Source organism: Clinocottus analis, unplaced genomic scaffold, assembly GCF_023055335.1.
Source record: "Clinocottus analis isolate CAN_PGR_092001 unplaced genomic scaffold, fCliAna1.0.p SCAF_10, whole genome shotgun sequence".
Classification (NCBI taxonomy): Eukaryota; Metazoa; Chordata; class Actinopteri; order Perciformes; family Cottidae; genus Clinocottus; species Clinocottus analis.
Window position 1 is genome coordinate 2,599,691 of NW_027175821.1, and position 13,036 is coordinate 2,612,726.

General features: G+C 43.6%; 1 protein-coding gene across 2 annotated transcripts in view; it reads left to right on the forward strand.

Moving 5' to 3' along the window:
- The first annotated feature begins 5,527 nt into the window (after nucleotides 1–5,527).
- The window catches only part of LOC137789023 (SH3 and multiple ankyrin repeat domains protein 2-like), a 92,521-nt gene continuing 85,012 nt past the window's right edge, over nucleotides 5,528–13,036 (forward strand). For both annotated transcript variants that reach the window (XM_068582263.1, XM_068582274.1), the window contains exons 1-2: nucleotides 5,528–5,631; nucleotides 11,630–11,684. In XM_068582263.1, coding sequence (XP_068438364.1) covers nucleotides 11,673–11,684 — 12 coding nt within the window. In that variant the 5' untranslated portion in view covers nucleotides 5,528–5,631; nucleotides 11,630–11,672. The remainder of the gene's footprint in view (nucleotides 5,632–11,629; nucleotides 11,685–13,036) is intronic.

The window sequence follows — 13,036 nt, forward strand, 5'->3', positions numbered from 1 at the left end:
CTTTTCCTCTGTGGTCTCGTGATGTGTGTCTGAATGGGACGAATATTACAAAGCTTGTGATACTTTTGAAATGATTATAATTTGTTTTGGGGTTCACTTCATTCTCCTCGATCAGCTGAAATGAAACGAGGTCGATTTAAAGATGGAACATGTTTTTATGTTGACACACAACACATTGTGTTCTAACAGGTGATTACTTTGCTCAGCGGCTTTGTTCATAATTCATAATCTTTCAGGTGAGAAATGAACTGTTTCAACCCAATAGCAATAATTTGACTTCATGCACCCTGTGCTCGCTCTTCAAGTAGCCTCTTGAGCCCCACAGGAGTTTTAATGTGTTCACTCGTATTGATCTTCTCAAAGGCTTTCCTGAAAGGGCGCTACGACACGCTGGAGACTCACTGCTGCTCTAAATGCTATCGTGCTAACACACTTTCCACCGCAAAGCGTCTCGACAACAGAGGACGACTCGGTTGACACATTGTATACCGATGTGTCTCAATAGCAACATTTTCAACCCAGAGAATCAAACTTTCTTCTAAAACTTTGTCGTCATCGTCTTTGTGTTCAACAGACCTCTGGGTTCCCTCATCTTGAATAAATCTGAGCGTTATGAAGGCCTCAGATTAATCCGTTAATCTAACCAACCGTCTCTTTACAAATTAGACAAACACAATTGCCTCGATTTTCATTAAGTATTGTAATTCCCACCGCTCCTGAAGGCGGCGGCCCTCACCGTCAACTTTTCTCTCTTTTTTTGCCGTTGCTAAGGCAGAAATTCTTCAAAAAAAAATTATTAGAAAAAAAAATATTCTATAATAATTATTAGAAGACTTATTTTGTATCATGACGTCTTTTATTTTTTAAATATTTTTTTCATGACTTTGTACTTTTTTTTTTCGTGACTTTTTTGTTGTCATATTTCTGACTTTTGGCGCGAATGGGCTTCCATACATTTTACAGGAAGTTTAATGCAACGAGCACACGGAGCCACCAGGTGGCGACGTCGGCTCATTGAACAGCAGACGAGTCAGAAGAAGAGAGAACAGGAAGCTCTTCACTTCCTTCAGGAAGCAGAGTTCACGGTTCTGCTCCTTTTTCCTGGTTCTTTGGTTCTCGACCTCGTGAATATGAAGTTCTCCTGAAGGGAAAGATGTTCTCCTTTAGAACCCTGTTTCATGTTCTCTACAGAACGATCGCATGTTCTCCTTTAGAACCCTGTTTATGATCACTTCTCTGTTTATTTCCTTTCTCTTTCTCCTTCATTCTCTTCATTTTATCTCGTTTTTTCTTCCTTCATCTTCTTTCTCCCTCTCCTCTGTTTCCGTTCTCTTCCTCCTCCACAGTGAAAAGTCCTCTGGAGCGGCTGACCCACTTACCTTCAGAGGAAGAGGAAGAGAAGTGGAGGAGGAAGAGAAAAGGGGCGTGGAGGTGAAAACATGTGGGAGTCTGCTGAGAGAGAGAGAGAGAGAGAGAGAGAGAGAGAGAGAGAGAGAGAGAGAGAGAGAGAGAGAGAGAGAGAGAGAGAGAGAGAGAGAGAGAGAGAGAGAGAGAGAGAGAGAGAGAGAGAGAGAGAGAGAGACTCTCATTTCTCATTGGTTTCTGTCTCTCAGGCTCTTTTCAGATAAATAAGCAGTCAAATCACTTTGATCCTCCAGAGGATCGATGCCATCGGTGGTGACCTCTTCTTCCTCCTTCTCTCCCTCCTCCTCATCTTCTTCCTCTTCCTCCTCACTGGCTGCTCAGTGACATCTTCATTCTTTTGGATCTTATTAAATCTTTCCTCGCAGCTCCGGATCCGTTTGGAGCTGCTGCGTCTCGTACGGCGTCCCACAAGGTTCAATCTGAAGCCCTCTGATGTTCTGGCTCCAGACAGCGAAGCTTTCTGTTAGCAAAATGTCTGCAGGTCCACGTGAGGCCGGGGACTGGTGGTTATTCTAGTGTGTGTGTGTGTGTGTGTGTGTGTGTGTGTTTAGTCTGGACACTGCAGGACTTCACTGCTCTTTTCTCTTTTTAGCCCCACTTTTATTTTTTCAATGTGTCCTATTTAATGTCCCACTTTATAATCAGGTCCGCTGGTGGAGAGGAGATTCCTTCTGTGTGTGTGTGCGTGTGCGTGTGTGCGCGTGTGTGTGTGTGTTCATCGCCTCTGGTATTGGGTTTACTTGTCAAATTTTCGAAGCGATGTCCTCCACCAGAGCTGGTCAGCCTACCCCTGACTCTTCTTCTTCTTCTTCTTCCTCCTGATGATGATGAGATGCTTCTTGTCTCTCGTCACAAGTAGAAAACGTCCCACTTCATCTTCTCTCTTGAAGGTCTGACCCCGTCGCTCCACATGGTTCATTAGTCGCTATAGCAACAGGGTCTTCCCTGGTAACCCCCCCCCCCCCCACACACACACACACACACACACACACACGACGGTCCAGATGACTTCTGTCTCCATCGTCTCTGAGCAGATGATGTTTATTCTCTAAAGAGCAGTGAACTGACAATGAAGATTATATATATATATATATATATATATATATATATATATATATATATATATATATATATATATATATATATATATAATCTCCAGAGGAATGTTGAGCGAGTGAAAGATCTGCTGATGAAGGTTGCTCCACGGTTCTGCGCTGGTCCTCGTCTCTTTCTCCCGTTCCAGATCTAAATTGTTTATTTACATCGTTTCATCTTATCGGCCGGTTCAAAGGCAGCAGGCCGGGCGACGCCCAGATGATAATGACTTGTTTCTCCCTCCGGTCCCAGCGGCTTGTTCCCGAGGAGGAGGAGGAGGAGGAAGAGGAGGAGGAGGAGATGCTAAGCTCTCTGCTTCCTTTCACTGAGAGGAGCTCGTTCATCTCGTTGCTTTCCTCCTCTTTGTGTTGTGAGGAACTCGTCTTCAGGTTCTCGGGTTCTCCTCTGGTGCGTCACATGGTGTGTGTTCCTCCTCCTGCTCTTAAAGGCCGTGACCTTTTCCTGTTGTCACGGCCTTTGTGTTAGCGCAGCGCCGCTTCCTGTCCTGCTGTGTTCTCCGGGTTGAAGTGAAGCTTCATCAGAACATCGTCCAGGAACCATCTCGTGTTCTGTGTTTCCTGACAGACGATGAGCAGCAGCTTCATTCTGACATCTGAAGGTTCCACTGGCACAACGTTCCACAGGGTGCTCTACAGGGTTCCCTTCATGGTTCTCTACATGATTCTCTTCATGTTTTTTACATGGTTCTCTTCATGGTTCATGGTTCTCTTCATGGTTCTTCACATGTTCCTCCACATGGTTTTCTTCATGGTTCTCTACGTGGTTCTATTCATGGTTTTCTTCATGGTTCATGGTGCTCTTCATGGTTCTCTACATGGTTCTCTACATGGTTCTCTTCATGGTTCTATTCATGGTTCTATTCATGGTTCTCTTTTTGGTTCTCTACATGGTTTTCTACATGGTCCTCCACATGGTTCTCTTCATGGTTCTCTACATGGTTCTATTCATGGTTCATGGTTCTCTTTTTGGTTCTCTACATGGTTCTCTTCATGGTTCTCTACATGGTTCTCTTCATGGTTCATGGTGCTCTTCATGGTTCTCTACATGGTTCTCTTCATGGTTCATGGTTCTCTTCATGGTTCTTTACATGGTTCTCTTCATGGTTCATGGTTCTCTTTTTGGTTCTCTTCATGGTTCTTTACATGGTTCTCTTCATGGTTCATGGTTCTCTTCATGGTTCTCTTCATGGTTCTCACGTCACAAACTTCTCTCTGTCTCTCGTGTTCAAAGCGGTTTGTTCACGACACATTCATAACCTCAGCTAAACAGATTTATTCATAAAAACATGCATGAAACTGATTTCTCTTGATTGTAAGGTTCAGATGCCGCATGTGGAAAGGTGTGAACATTATGGAGTATTTAATGAGATGAGGCCTCGGGTTTCATATTGAATGAACACTTCAGTAAAGATGTATTAATGGAAGTGATGCGTTCATATCTGTGGTTTCTCCTCTCAACATCTGCATGTTGACTTTTCCTTTGTCGTTCCTCGCTGACATGAACACATGATCCATCAGAAGCTCTGAAGGTTCCTCCTGGCTCCGGTCCAGCTTCTGAATATTTACGCCAAGACCTTGAGTCATAGATATCTGGCGCATGTTTCCCATGATGCACCACTCTCACTGATTAAACAGGGTTTTCAGAAGAACTGCGTTTAGGTTCTTTCGGTCGTTTCCTGACGACTGAGATGATATAAAATGTCCAGATCGGAGACGAACACGAGCGCTTGACATCCGACACAACGCAGGCGTCCTGATGCTAAGCTAAACTAAGCTAAGCTAAGCTAAGCTGGAGGTCTGCGAGTCAGAAACTCAACCCCCCCCCCCCCCACCTCCTCCCTCCCCCCGCTGTTGGTTGACTTTCTGCCAGCGTTGCCGTGACCAACAACATCCCATTCCTGGCTGGAAGCGTGGTTGTCATGGGAATGACCGTTTATATGCTGAGAAGAGACCGAACAAGGATATACAGGATATATATATATATATTTATAAATATATATATATTTATAAATATATATATATATATATATATATATATATATATATAAATATATATATATATATATATATTTATAAATATATATATATATATATATATATATATATATATATATTTATAAATATATATATATATATATATATATATATATTTATAAATATATATATATATAGGATTTACATCACAGAAAATGTGAGAAATATGTGAAAATGTCAAATAAAATATATGGAAATATGGAGAATAAAAAATTGCAAACAATGTGTGAAAAGATGCCAAACAATTCTAATGAATGTATGATGTTTTGGGGGAAAATATATATAAAATATATGAAGATTGACTCCGAACAAAACAAAAAACCCAAAATGTCTGAAAAATATGTGAAGATGTGAGTTGGTCCCTCAGTGAGAACAGAGCCGTGTGAGTCCTGACAAAACACTTTGTGTTGAGCTCTAAACTAAAGACATGATTTATGTTTTATTACATTAAACTGCTTCACGTTACTCTTTGCTATTTTTAACCAGCTGGTTCCAGCCGCCTGATAAAGAATAGATCGACACCGAGGTGTGTGTGTGTGTGTGTGTGTGTGTGTGTGTGTGTGTGTGTGTGTGTGTGTGTGTGTGTGTGTGTGTGTGTGTGTGTGTGTGTGTGTGTGTGTGTGTGTGTAAACCAGAGGCGCACATCCACCTGTCTTGGGGCTTGCACTCCTCCTCCTCCTCCTCCTCCCCCTCCTCTTCCTCCTCTTCCTCCCCCTCCTCCTCCTCCCATGTTGGAGTGCAGCAGCTCGCTGGTTGTCTGTTGCTCGTGTCGGGTTCCCGCGCGGCAGCAGTCGGGTTTCTCTCCGGGTGATCAGGTTTAGGACCCCCCCCCCCCCCCCCCCCCCCCCCCCCCCCCCCTTCTGTGCACAGATCCTCTCTGAGTGGAGGTCCTCTCTCTCTCTCTCTCTCTCTCTCTCTCTCTCTCTCTCTCCTCCCCGAAGGCAGAGCCGGACCATGGAGCGGCGTTAAGGGAACACATAAGGACAGAGGACTGAGGAGAGAGAGGACATAGGACAGGACCAAGGGAATAAAAAAAGGAGTCAGGACGACGTCCAAGGTAAGAAGAGCTCACACTTCCACTTCCTTCATGAACATGAAGCGGAACACGGAGAACCTGAAGAGAGTTGTGTTCCTCCAGAGGAACCGGAGCGCCGGCTGCAGGCGGGACGCCGCTTCCTTTACTATTGTTATTGTTGTTATTGTTGTCATTGTCATGGAGGACCCGTCTCATGGAGGAACTCTCCTCTGAGTTTTAGTTATTAAACATTAATACGAAGCTTCCGGTTGCCGGGTGATCAAAAACAGTTATTATAGATTATTCATTCATGATGAACCAGTTTATGATGAAGTGATGACATCACTAACGGCTGGAATTATATGTATTATGATTATAATTATTATAAGTTGAACTTTCAGAGTGATAATAAAACTTAATAATACAATTTAAAGACTCTTCGCTGCTGCGGGACGTTTCTTTGATCGTTTGGGCTTTTTCAGCATAAATAATCCCAAAGTTAAATTGAGGTTTTGGGTCATTGGGTCCAGGATGAGCTGCTCCAGGAGAATAACCTCCAGTAAAAGGTGATTTTCACAACCTGACAATCCAGGAAGTGTTCTAATGAAAGGCTTATAGCGCATCCACAAAGCAATAATCAACGGTTTATTAATCATTAATTAAAGTTCTGCTGGAGGACTCTGTCGGCTGCTTTGACTCGAGCTTTTATTTCAGTGTAATCATCAAATATGCAACTAAAGCTGGCAGGAGGAACACGGGACACACACATGGAATACCTTTTATGAACATAATTCCACCTTAATAACTGTTGATAGCTCAGGATGGTGGCGGTCGCAGCCAGCAACTTCCTGTTTGCTCGACCCTGCGATTGCATCACTTTTCCGTGTCTCCGCTCGTCATGAGGTCATGAGGTCATCAGGATGCTCTCTGGCGGTTCTTGGTCTCTCGTCAGTCTCGCTGATGAGAGACCAAGAGGAAGGAATCTGCTGTCCTTCCTTCGCTCTTTTTAAAAACGTCTCGTCGCCATCTTGCTTTTTGATCGTCGCCATCTTGGTTTTTTGATCGTTTCTGTGTCTCCGCTCGTCATGAGGTCATGAGGTCATCAGGATGCTCTCTGGCGGTTGTTGGTCTCTCATCAGTCTCGCTGCTGCGTCGGCTTTTTAAAATGACTCGTCGCCATCTTGGTTTTTGATCGTCACCATCTTGGTTTTTGATCGTCGCCATCTTGGTTTTTGATCATCGCCATCTTGGTTTTTTAACGTCGCCATATTGGTTTTAGATCGTCAACATGTTGGTTTTTACTTTCACCATCTTGGTTTTTGATCATCGCCATCTTGGTTTTTGATCGTCACCATCTTGGTTTTTACTTTCACCATCTTGGTTTTTGATTGTTTCCGTGTCTCCGCTCGTCATGAGGTCGTGAGGTCATCAGGATGCTCTGGCGGTTGTTGGTCTCTCATCAGTCCCGCTGCTCCGTCGTCATTTCAAAACGACTCGTTGTTTTCGGCGCCTCGTCTGCGACGTGGACCAATGGGAGCTCAGCGCTGCCTCTACAGGTCTCACCTCACCGAGTCACTTGTCTTTGTGTCAGACATCGTTTCTTCCTCTTCTTGAAGTTCGAAGTGTTTTCTGGAGGCTTGTTTGAGTAAATGTCTCTCTGAGGTCAGTGTTCCACCAGGTTTGTGTTGCGTTGTTAGATTATTCATAATAGTTGTGATGCTGCTGATGAACTCCCCCGGGCTGCGGCGCAGGATTATTTTCTTTGGCAATTAATCTCTTAATACCTTTTTTAATTAATCGACTAACAGAGTAGTCCCCCAAAAAAAAGAAAGTTACGAAATGACACAAAAACCCTTCAGGTCATGAGTCCAACATTCAAACCACAGACAATGTTGATCCTCCTCCTGCCGGCTGAAGCTGCAGCTTTCTGTTTGTTTTCTATTGAAACATTTTTAGTTGATAAAGAATTTCACTTCATTTTCTGTCAATTATGAACTGCTACGTCTCCTACGCGGCTGAGCCTCTGACCAATAAAACACAAGTAAAGAAGCTTAAAATCGTGATATTTGCTCAACAACGTTGTCGTTTTGCGTCTCATTTAAAATGTCGTTCTAAATAAAATTTACTTCAACCAGATTCTGTAAAAGTTTTCTATGTTTTTGATCGCCATCATCTTGGCTTTTACTTTCAACATGATTTTTTTCCACCTCCATCTTGGATTTTGCGGCCGCCATCTTGTTTTTGGATCGTCACATCTTGGTTTTTGTTTGAGGTCTGTGGTGAGAAATGGCATTTGGCTAATTTAACTAAATGCATCTTGCTTCTAGACCGCCGCCATCTTGGTTTTTGGCCGTAACCATCTTGGTTTTTGGGCATTGCTGCCGCCATCTTGGTTTTTGTTTGAGGTCTGTGGTACTGTTGATCTAAATGTCAGCCGTAAAGTCAGTGATGCGTTCAAGAAAAGTTGAATTAAAGCGTGACATGTTGCCGCCGGCGCTTCCAGTGGAACAGATGTCAGAATATTCCATGACATCACATCACCAGTCAAAGCATTATTTATATTATTTACAGACACATTTCTTCCCTTTTTGAAATGGAAGCACGTCAGATCATGTCTGTGAAGATGATGAAGGTGATGAAGGTGCAGAAGATGAAGAGGAACCATCTCCACGTGGTTATGAAACAGATCAGAGTGAGGAACTCAGACGGAGGAGAAAATGGAAAAGATGAAATCTGCCGACACCTCGTCCGGTTCAGACTCACCCCGGTCCTCCAGAGAGAGAGAGAGAGAGTCTGTGTGTGTGTGTGTGTGTGTGTGTGTGTGTGTGTGTGTGTGTGTGTGTGTGTGTGTGTGTGTGTGTGTGTGTGTGTGTGTGTGTCCGTCCTCAGCAATGATCAAAGTCAATCTTTGGGGACATCTGAGTCCATCACTCAGAGTCTCATTAGAGAGAGAGAGAGGGAGGCCAGAGGTGGGAGGAGACATGGAGGACAGAGGAGGTGGAGGGAGGAGACATGGAGGACAGAGGAGGTGTTGGGAGGAGACATGGAGGACAGAGGAGGTGGAGGAAGGAGACATGGAGGACAGAGGAGGTGGAGGGAGGAGACTTGGAGGACAGAGGAGGTGGAGGGAGGAGACTTGGAGGACAGAGGAGGTGGAGGGAGGAGACATGGAGGACAGAGGAGGTGGAGGAAGGAGACATGGAGGACAGAGGAGGTGGAGGACAATCTGCTCTCCTTCCTTCTTTCCCGTCTCTTTTCCTCCTTTTCGTTCTACGTCTCCTCTGTCCTAGCCCTCCGCCTCTCTGTGTTCGTCGCCCGCCGTGCGTCCATCTGCTGCTCTCTGCTCTCTGCAGGGCGTCGCCCATCTCCTCCTCACGCTGGAGGAGAGGAAGCAAACGGCTCTTTTGGGGATTTGATCTTCTTTCATGTGTTCTGTCCCTAAAACCAACGACCTTTAGCGCTGGCGCCATGAACGCAACACAACAACACTTTTACTTTGAGGGCGTCACGTCTTGGTTCTAGTCCATCTCATCTTGGTTCTAGTCCGTCACATATTGGTTCTAGTCCATCTCATCTTGGTTCTAGTCCATCTCACCTTGGTTCTAGTCCATCACATCTTGGTTCTAGTCCATCTCACCTTGGTTCTACTCCTTCACATCTTGGTTCTAGTCCATCTCATCTTGGTTCTAGTCTGTCACATCTTGGTTCTAATCTGTCACATCTTGGTTCTACTCTGTCACATATTGGTTCTAGTCCATCTTATCTTGGTTCTAGTCCATCACATCTTGGTTCTAGTCCATCTCATCTTGGTTCTAGTCCATCTCATCTTGGTTCTAGTCCATCACATCTTGGTTCTAGGTCTGTGATGTCGTAACCTTCCAGACACGTCCTGAAACAGGTCCCGTCTTGGTGTTTTGTTCGCGTCCCTTCTCCTCCGCGTCATCACGGTTCTTCATCTCGTCTCTGATTCAGTTCTCAAAGCTTCTGATTGATTCTTTTATCTTCGAGACTCAATACAAAATGATTGTAATTCAGAGTTTTCCTTTCCGTAATCGAGCAGCCGCAATAATGTGTGTGTGCTCTATTTATCTTCACCAAACACACACACACACACACACACACACACACACACACACACACACTGCTGCTAATCTATAGTCTAATTATGAATATTGTCTCCACACAAAATGCTCAGAGTCGGTGGGGTGGCTATGCAGTCACCATGGATACCTGATATCATCGTAAACGGATGCTGCTTTTGTTTAGCAGTCATCTGCATGTTTTGTTGTTGTTGTTGTTGTTGTTGTTGTTTACCGTTGACTTCGCCAACCTCTTTTGTGATGAAGACTCTGCTGGGATGTTTCTGCAGATCAGCTGTCAATCAAACTACTCTTTGATGTTGTGAGGTTTGTTTTTACGTGTGTAGTTCAGGGACTGTGGGAGCAATGAGTACTGAGAAGTACTGCTGTGTAGTATTACATTTGTGTGTGTGTGTGTGTGTGTGTGTGTGTGTGTGTGTGTGTGTGTGTGTGTGTGTGTGTGTGTGTGTGTGTGTGTGTGATGGATTCTGGACTGAAGTTCTGAAGGTATTACTGTACTAATGAGGTCCGTGGAGAACGTGTCGCTGCTAAAATAAGCTCTGATCCCACAAACTGACGACTCAGCAGAAGTCGTTTCTCTAGAAGGTTACAACAACAACAACAACAACAACAACAACAACAACGTGGAGGAATTCATACAAATATGTTGCTTTAAAAAAGTATTCGTGGACTTATCTTTAGTTAAATTACAGTTTTTTTTAAATAATTGTCCATTTTCAGTTTTTCTGACTTCGTTATTGATTTTTTTTTTTTTAGCAAACGAAGACATAAATAAAATTCATTTCCTTGCTCATGGATGTCTGGACGTCTCTGAGACTTTGCTCTGCATGTGGATGGATTCATGTTGCTGGTGCTCAGAGCATCACTGCACAGCAGCAACGTCTCTTTACGTCATTCATGACATCATGACATCATTCATGACATCATGACATCATTCATGACGTCATGACATCGTTCATGACATCATGACTAAAGAGCTAGCGGGGCTAGCGCTGTTGTTCCTGCTCATCATGAACGACTTCCTGATCCTCTGGACCCTAAAGAGTCTGAACTCCAGGAGGACGAGCAGAGCGGCTCTTTCCTCTTCTGTCTTTGATCTTCAGTTCTGTTTACTTGTTTGCTTTACCCTCCTCTTCCTCCTCCTCCTCCTCCTCCTCCTCCTCTGAGATGTGACTGTGTGCTGAGGTTCCATTGAGGCATTGATGTCTCCATCATGCAGCAGCTGTAGTTCTGTAGTTGTGTAGTACTGTAGTTGTGTAGTACTGTAGTTGTGTAGTATTGTAGTTGTGTAGTTGTGTAGTTCTGGGCAGAGCCTCCGTGTCTCTCGTGTGTTTAAGAGTTTGTTTGAACAACTTTAAAGACAGACGTGTCTCAGTTAACATGAATGAACAGAATGAAGCTGCTGTTCCTCAGAGGGATGTGATCAATGTCCTGTGTTCACTAGATGCAAACAGTGTCTTGTTTATACACATTTATTATCGACACATACGATATAAAATACTAAAGCTGATAACATGCAGGATGCTGACGACTGTGATTTCATTTACTGTCCACCTCTCTGTCTCCTTCCCTCTCTGTCTCCTTCCCTCTCTGTCTCCTTCCCTCTCTGTCTCCTTCCCTCTCTGTCTCCTTCCTTTTCTGTCTCCTTCCCTCTCTGTCTCCTTCCCTCTCTGTCTCCTTCCCTTTCTGTCTCCTTCCCTTTCTGTCTCCTTCCCTCTCTGTCTCCTTCCCTCTCTGTCTCCTTCCCTTTCTGTCTCCTTCCCTCTCTGTCTCCTTCCCTCTCCGTCTCCTTCCCTTTCTGTCTCTTCCCTCCTCTCTCTGTCTCCTCCCTCCTCTCTATTGCCTCCTCGCTCCTCTTTCTTGTCTCCTCACTCTCTTGTCTCCTCACTCTCTTGTCTGCTCCTCCCTTGTCTCCTCCTCCCTTGTTTCCTCCCCCTTAGGGAGTCTTGTGCATCAGTGGAAGCTCCTCCTCCTCTGGGTGTTATGGCTGACATGGTAGGTAGGCTCCGCCTCCGTCTGGCCTTGAGGGCGTGGCCTTTGTGTGTTAATGTTCTTCATGATGAGCTTTAAAGAGCAGTTGTTATGACGACAGCTCACGTGGTGCGTTCACTGGCTCTCTGGAAAAGAGAGAAGTTCATCAACACTGTCGGTCGAAAAAAAGAGAGAAATGTCTGTTTCTGTGTCATCATTCCTGAAAGATTAATCCAGTAATGAAAATGTTCTGGAAACAGAAAACACGATTTTACATTTTTTACACTTGAAGCCAAAAATAAACTTTGAATGTTTTTTGAAACAAAAATATGTTTCAAAAAAACACAAGTTGAAACTACTGAAACTACTAAACTACTAAACTACTGAAACTACTAAACTACTGAAACTACTAAACTACTGAAACTATTATAACTACTGAACCCCTGAAACTACTGACACTATTATAACTACTGAACTATTGAAACTACTGAAACTACTAAACTACTGAAACTACTAAACTACTGAAACTACTGAAACTACTAAACTACTAAACTACTGAAACTACTAAACTACTGAAACTACTAAACTACTGAAACTACTGAAACTACTAAACTACTGAAACTATTATAACTACTGAACTACTGAAACTACTAAACTACTGAAACTATTATAACTACTGAACTACTGAAACTACTAAACTACTGAAACTAGTAAACTACTGAAGCTGCTAAACTACTGAAGCTGCTAATCTATTATAACTACTGAAACTATTATAACTACTGAACTACTGAAACTACTAAACTATTGAAACTACTAAACTATTGAAACTACTAAACTATAAAACTACTAAACTACTGAACTACTGAACAACTGGTTGTGAAACGTTGAGTAAAACAAAGTGAAAAGCAGGCAGCCCTCCAGACGAGCTTCAGGACTCAGAGACGCTGAAACATGAGGAGTGATGTCATTCTGCCGCCGCGTGCAGTGAAGGAATTGAACCGTCGGCTTTTGTTTCTTAACGCTAGAAATGTTTTTAGTTTCATTTTGTTCTTTTAAGTTGTTTTGTGAAGCGGTTCTTTAATGAATTATAATGTCACAGCGGCATGTTTCATGCTCTTTACTCCACATTACCCAACCGTGTGTGTGTGTGTGTGTGTGTGTGTGTGTGAGTGTGTGTGTGTGTGTGTTTGTCTTTAAATCTAAATCATGTTTGTCATGCGGCTTCATTGATTGTCCCCAATCACTCTGCCTGGCAGTGATTGCGTGCACACACACACACACACACACACACACACACACACACACTCCTCTGAGCCATCATCCTGCATTTTGCTTTTCATGGGATGTTTTCTTTTCTTTTCCTTTTTTTTAAAGCC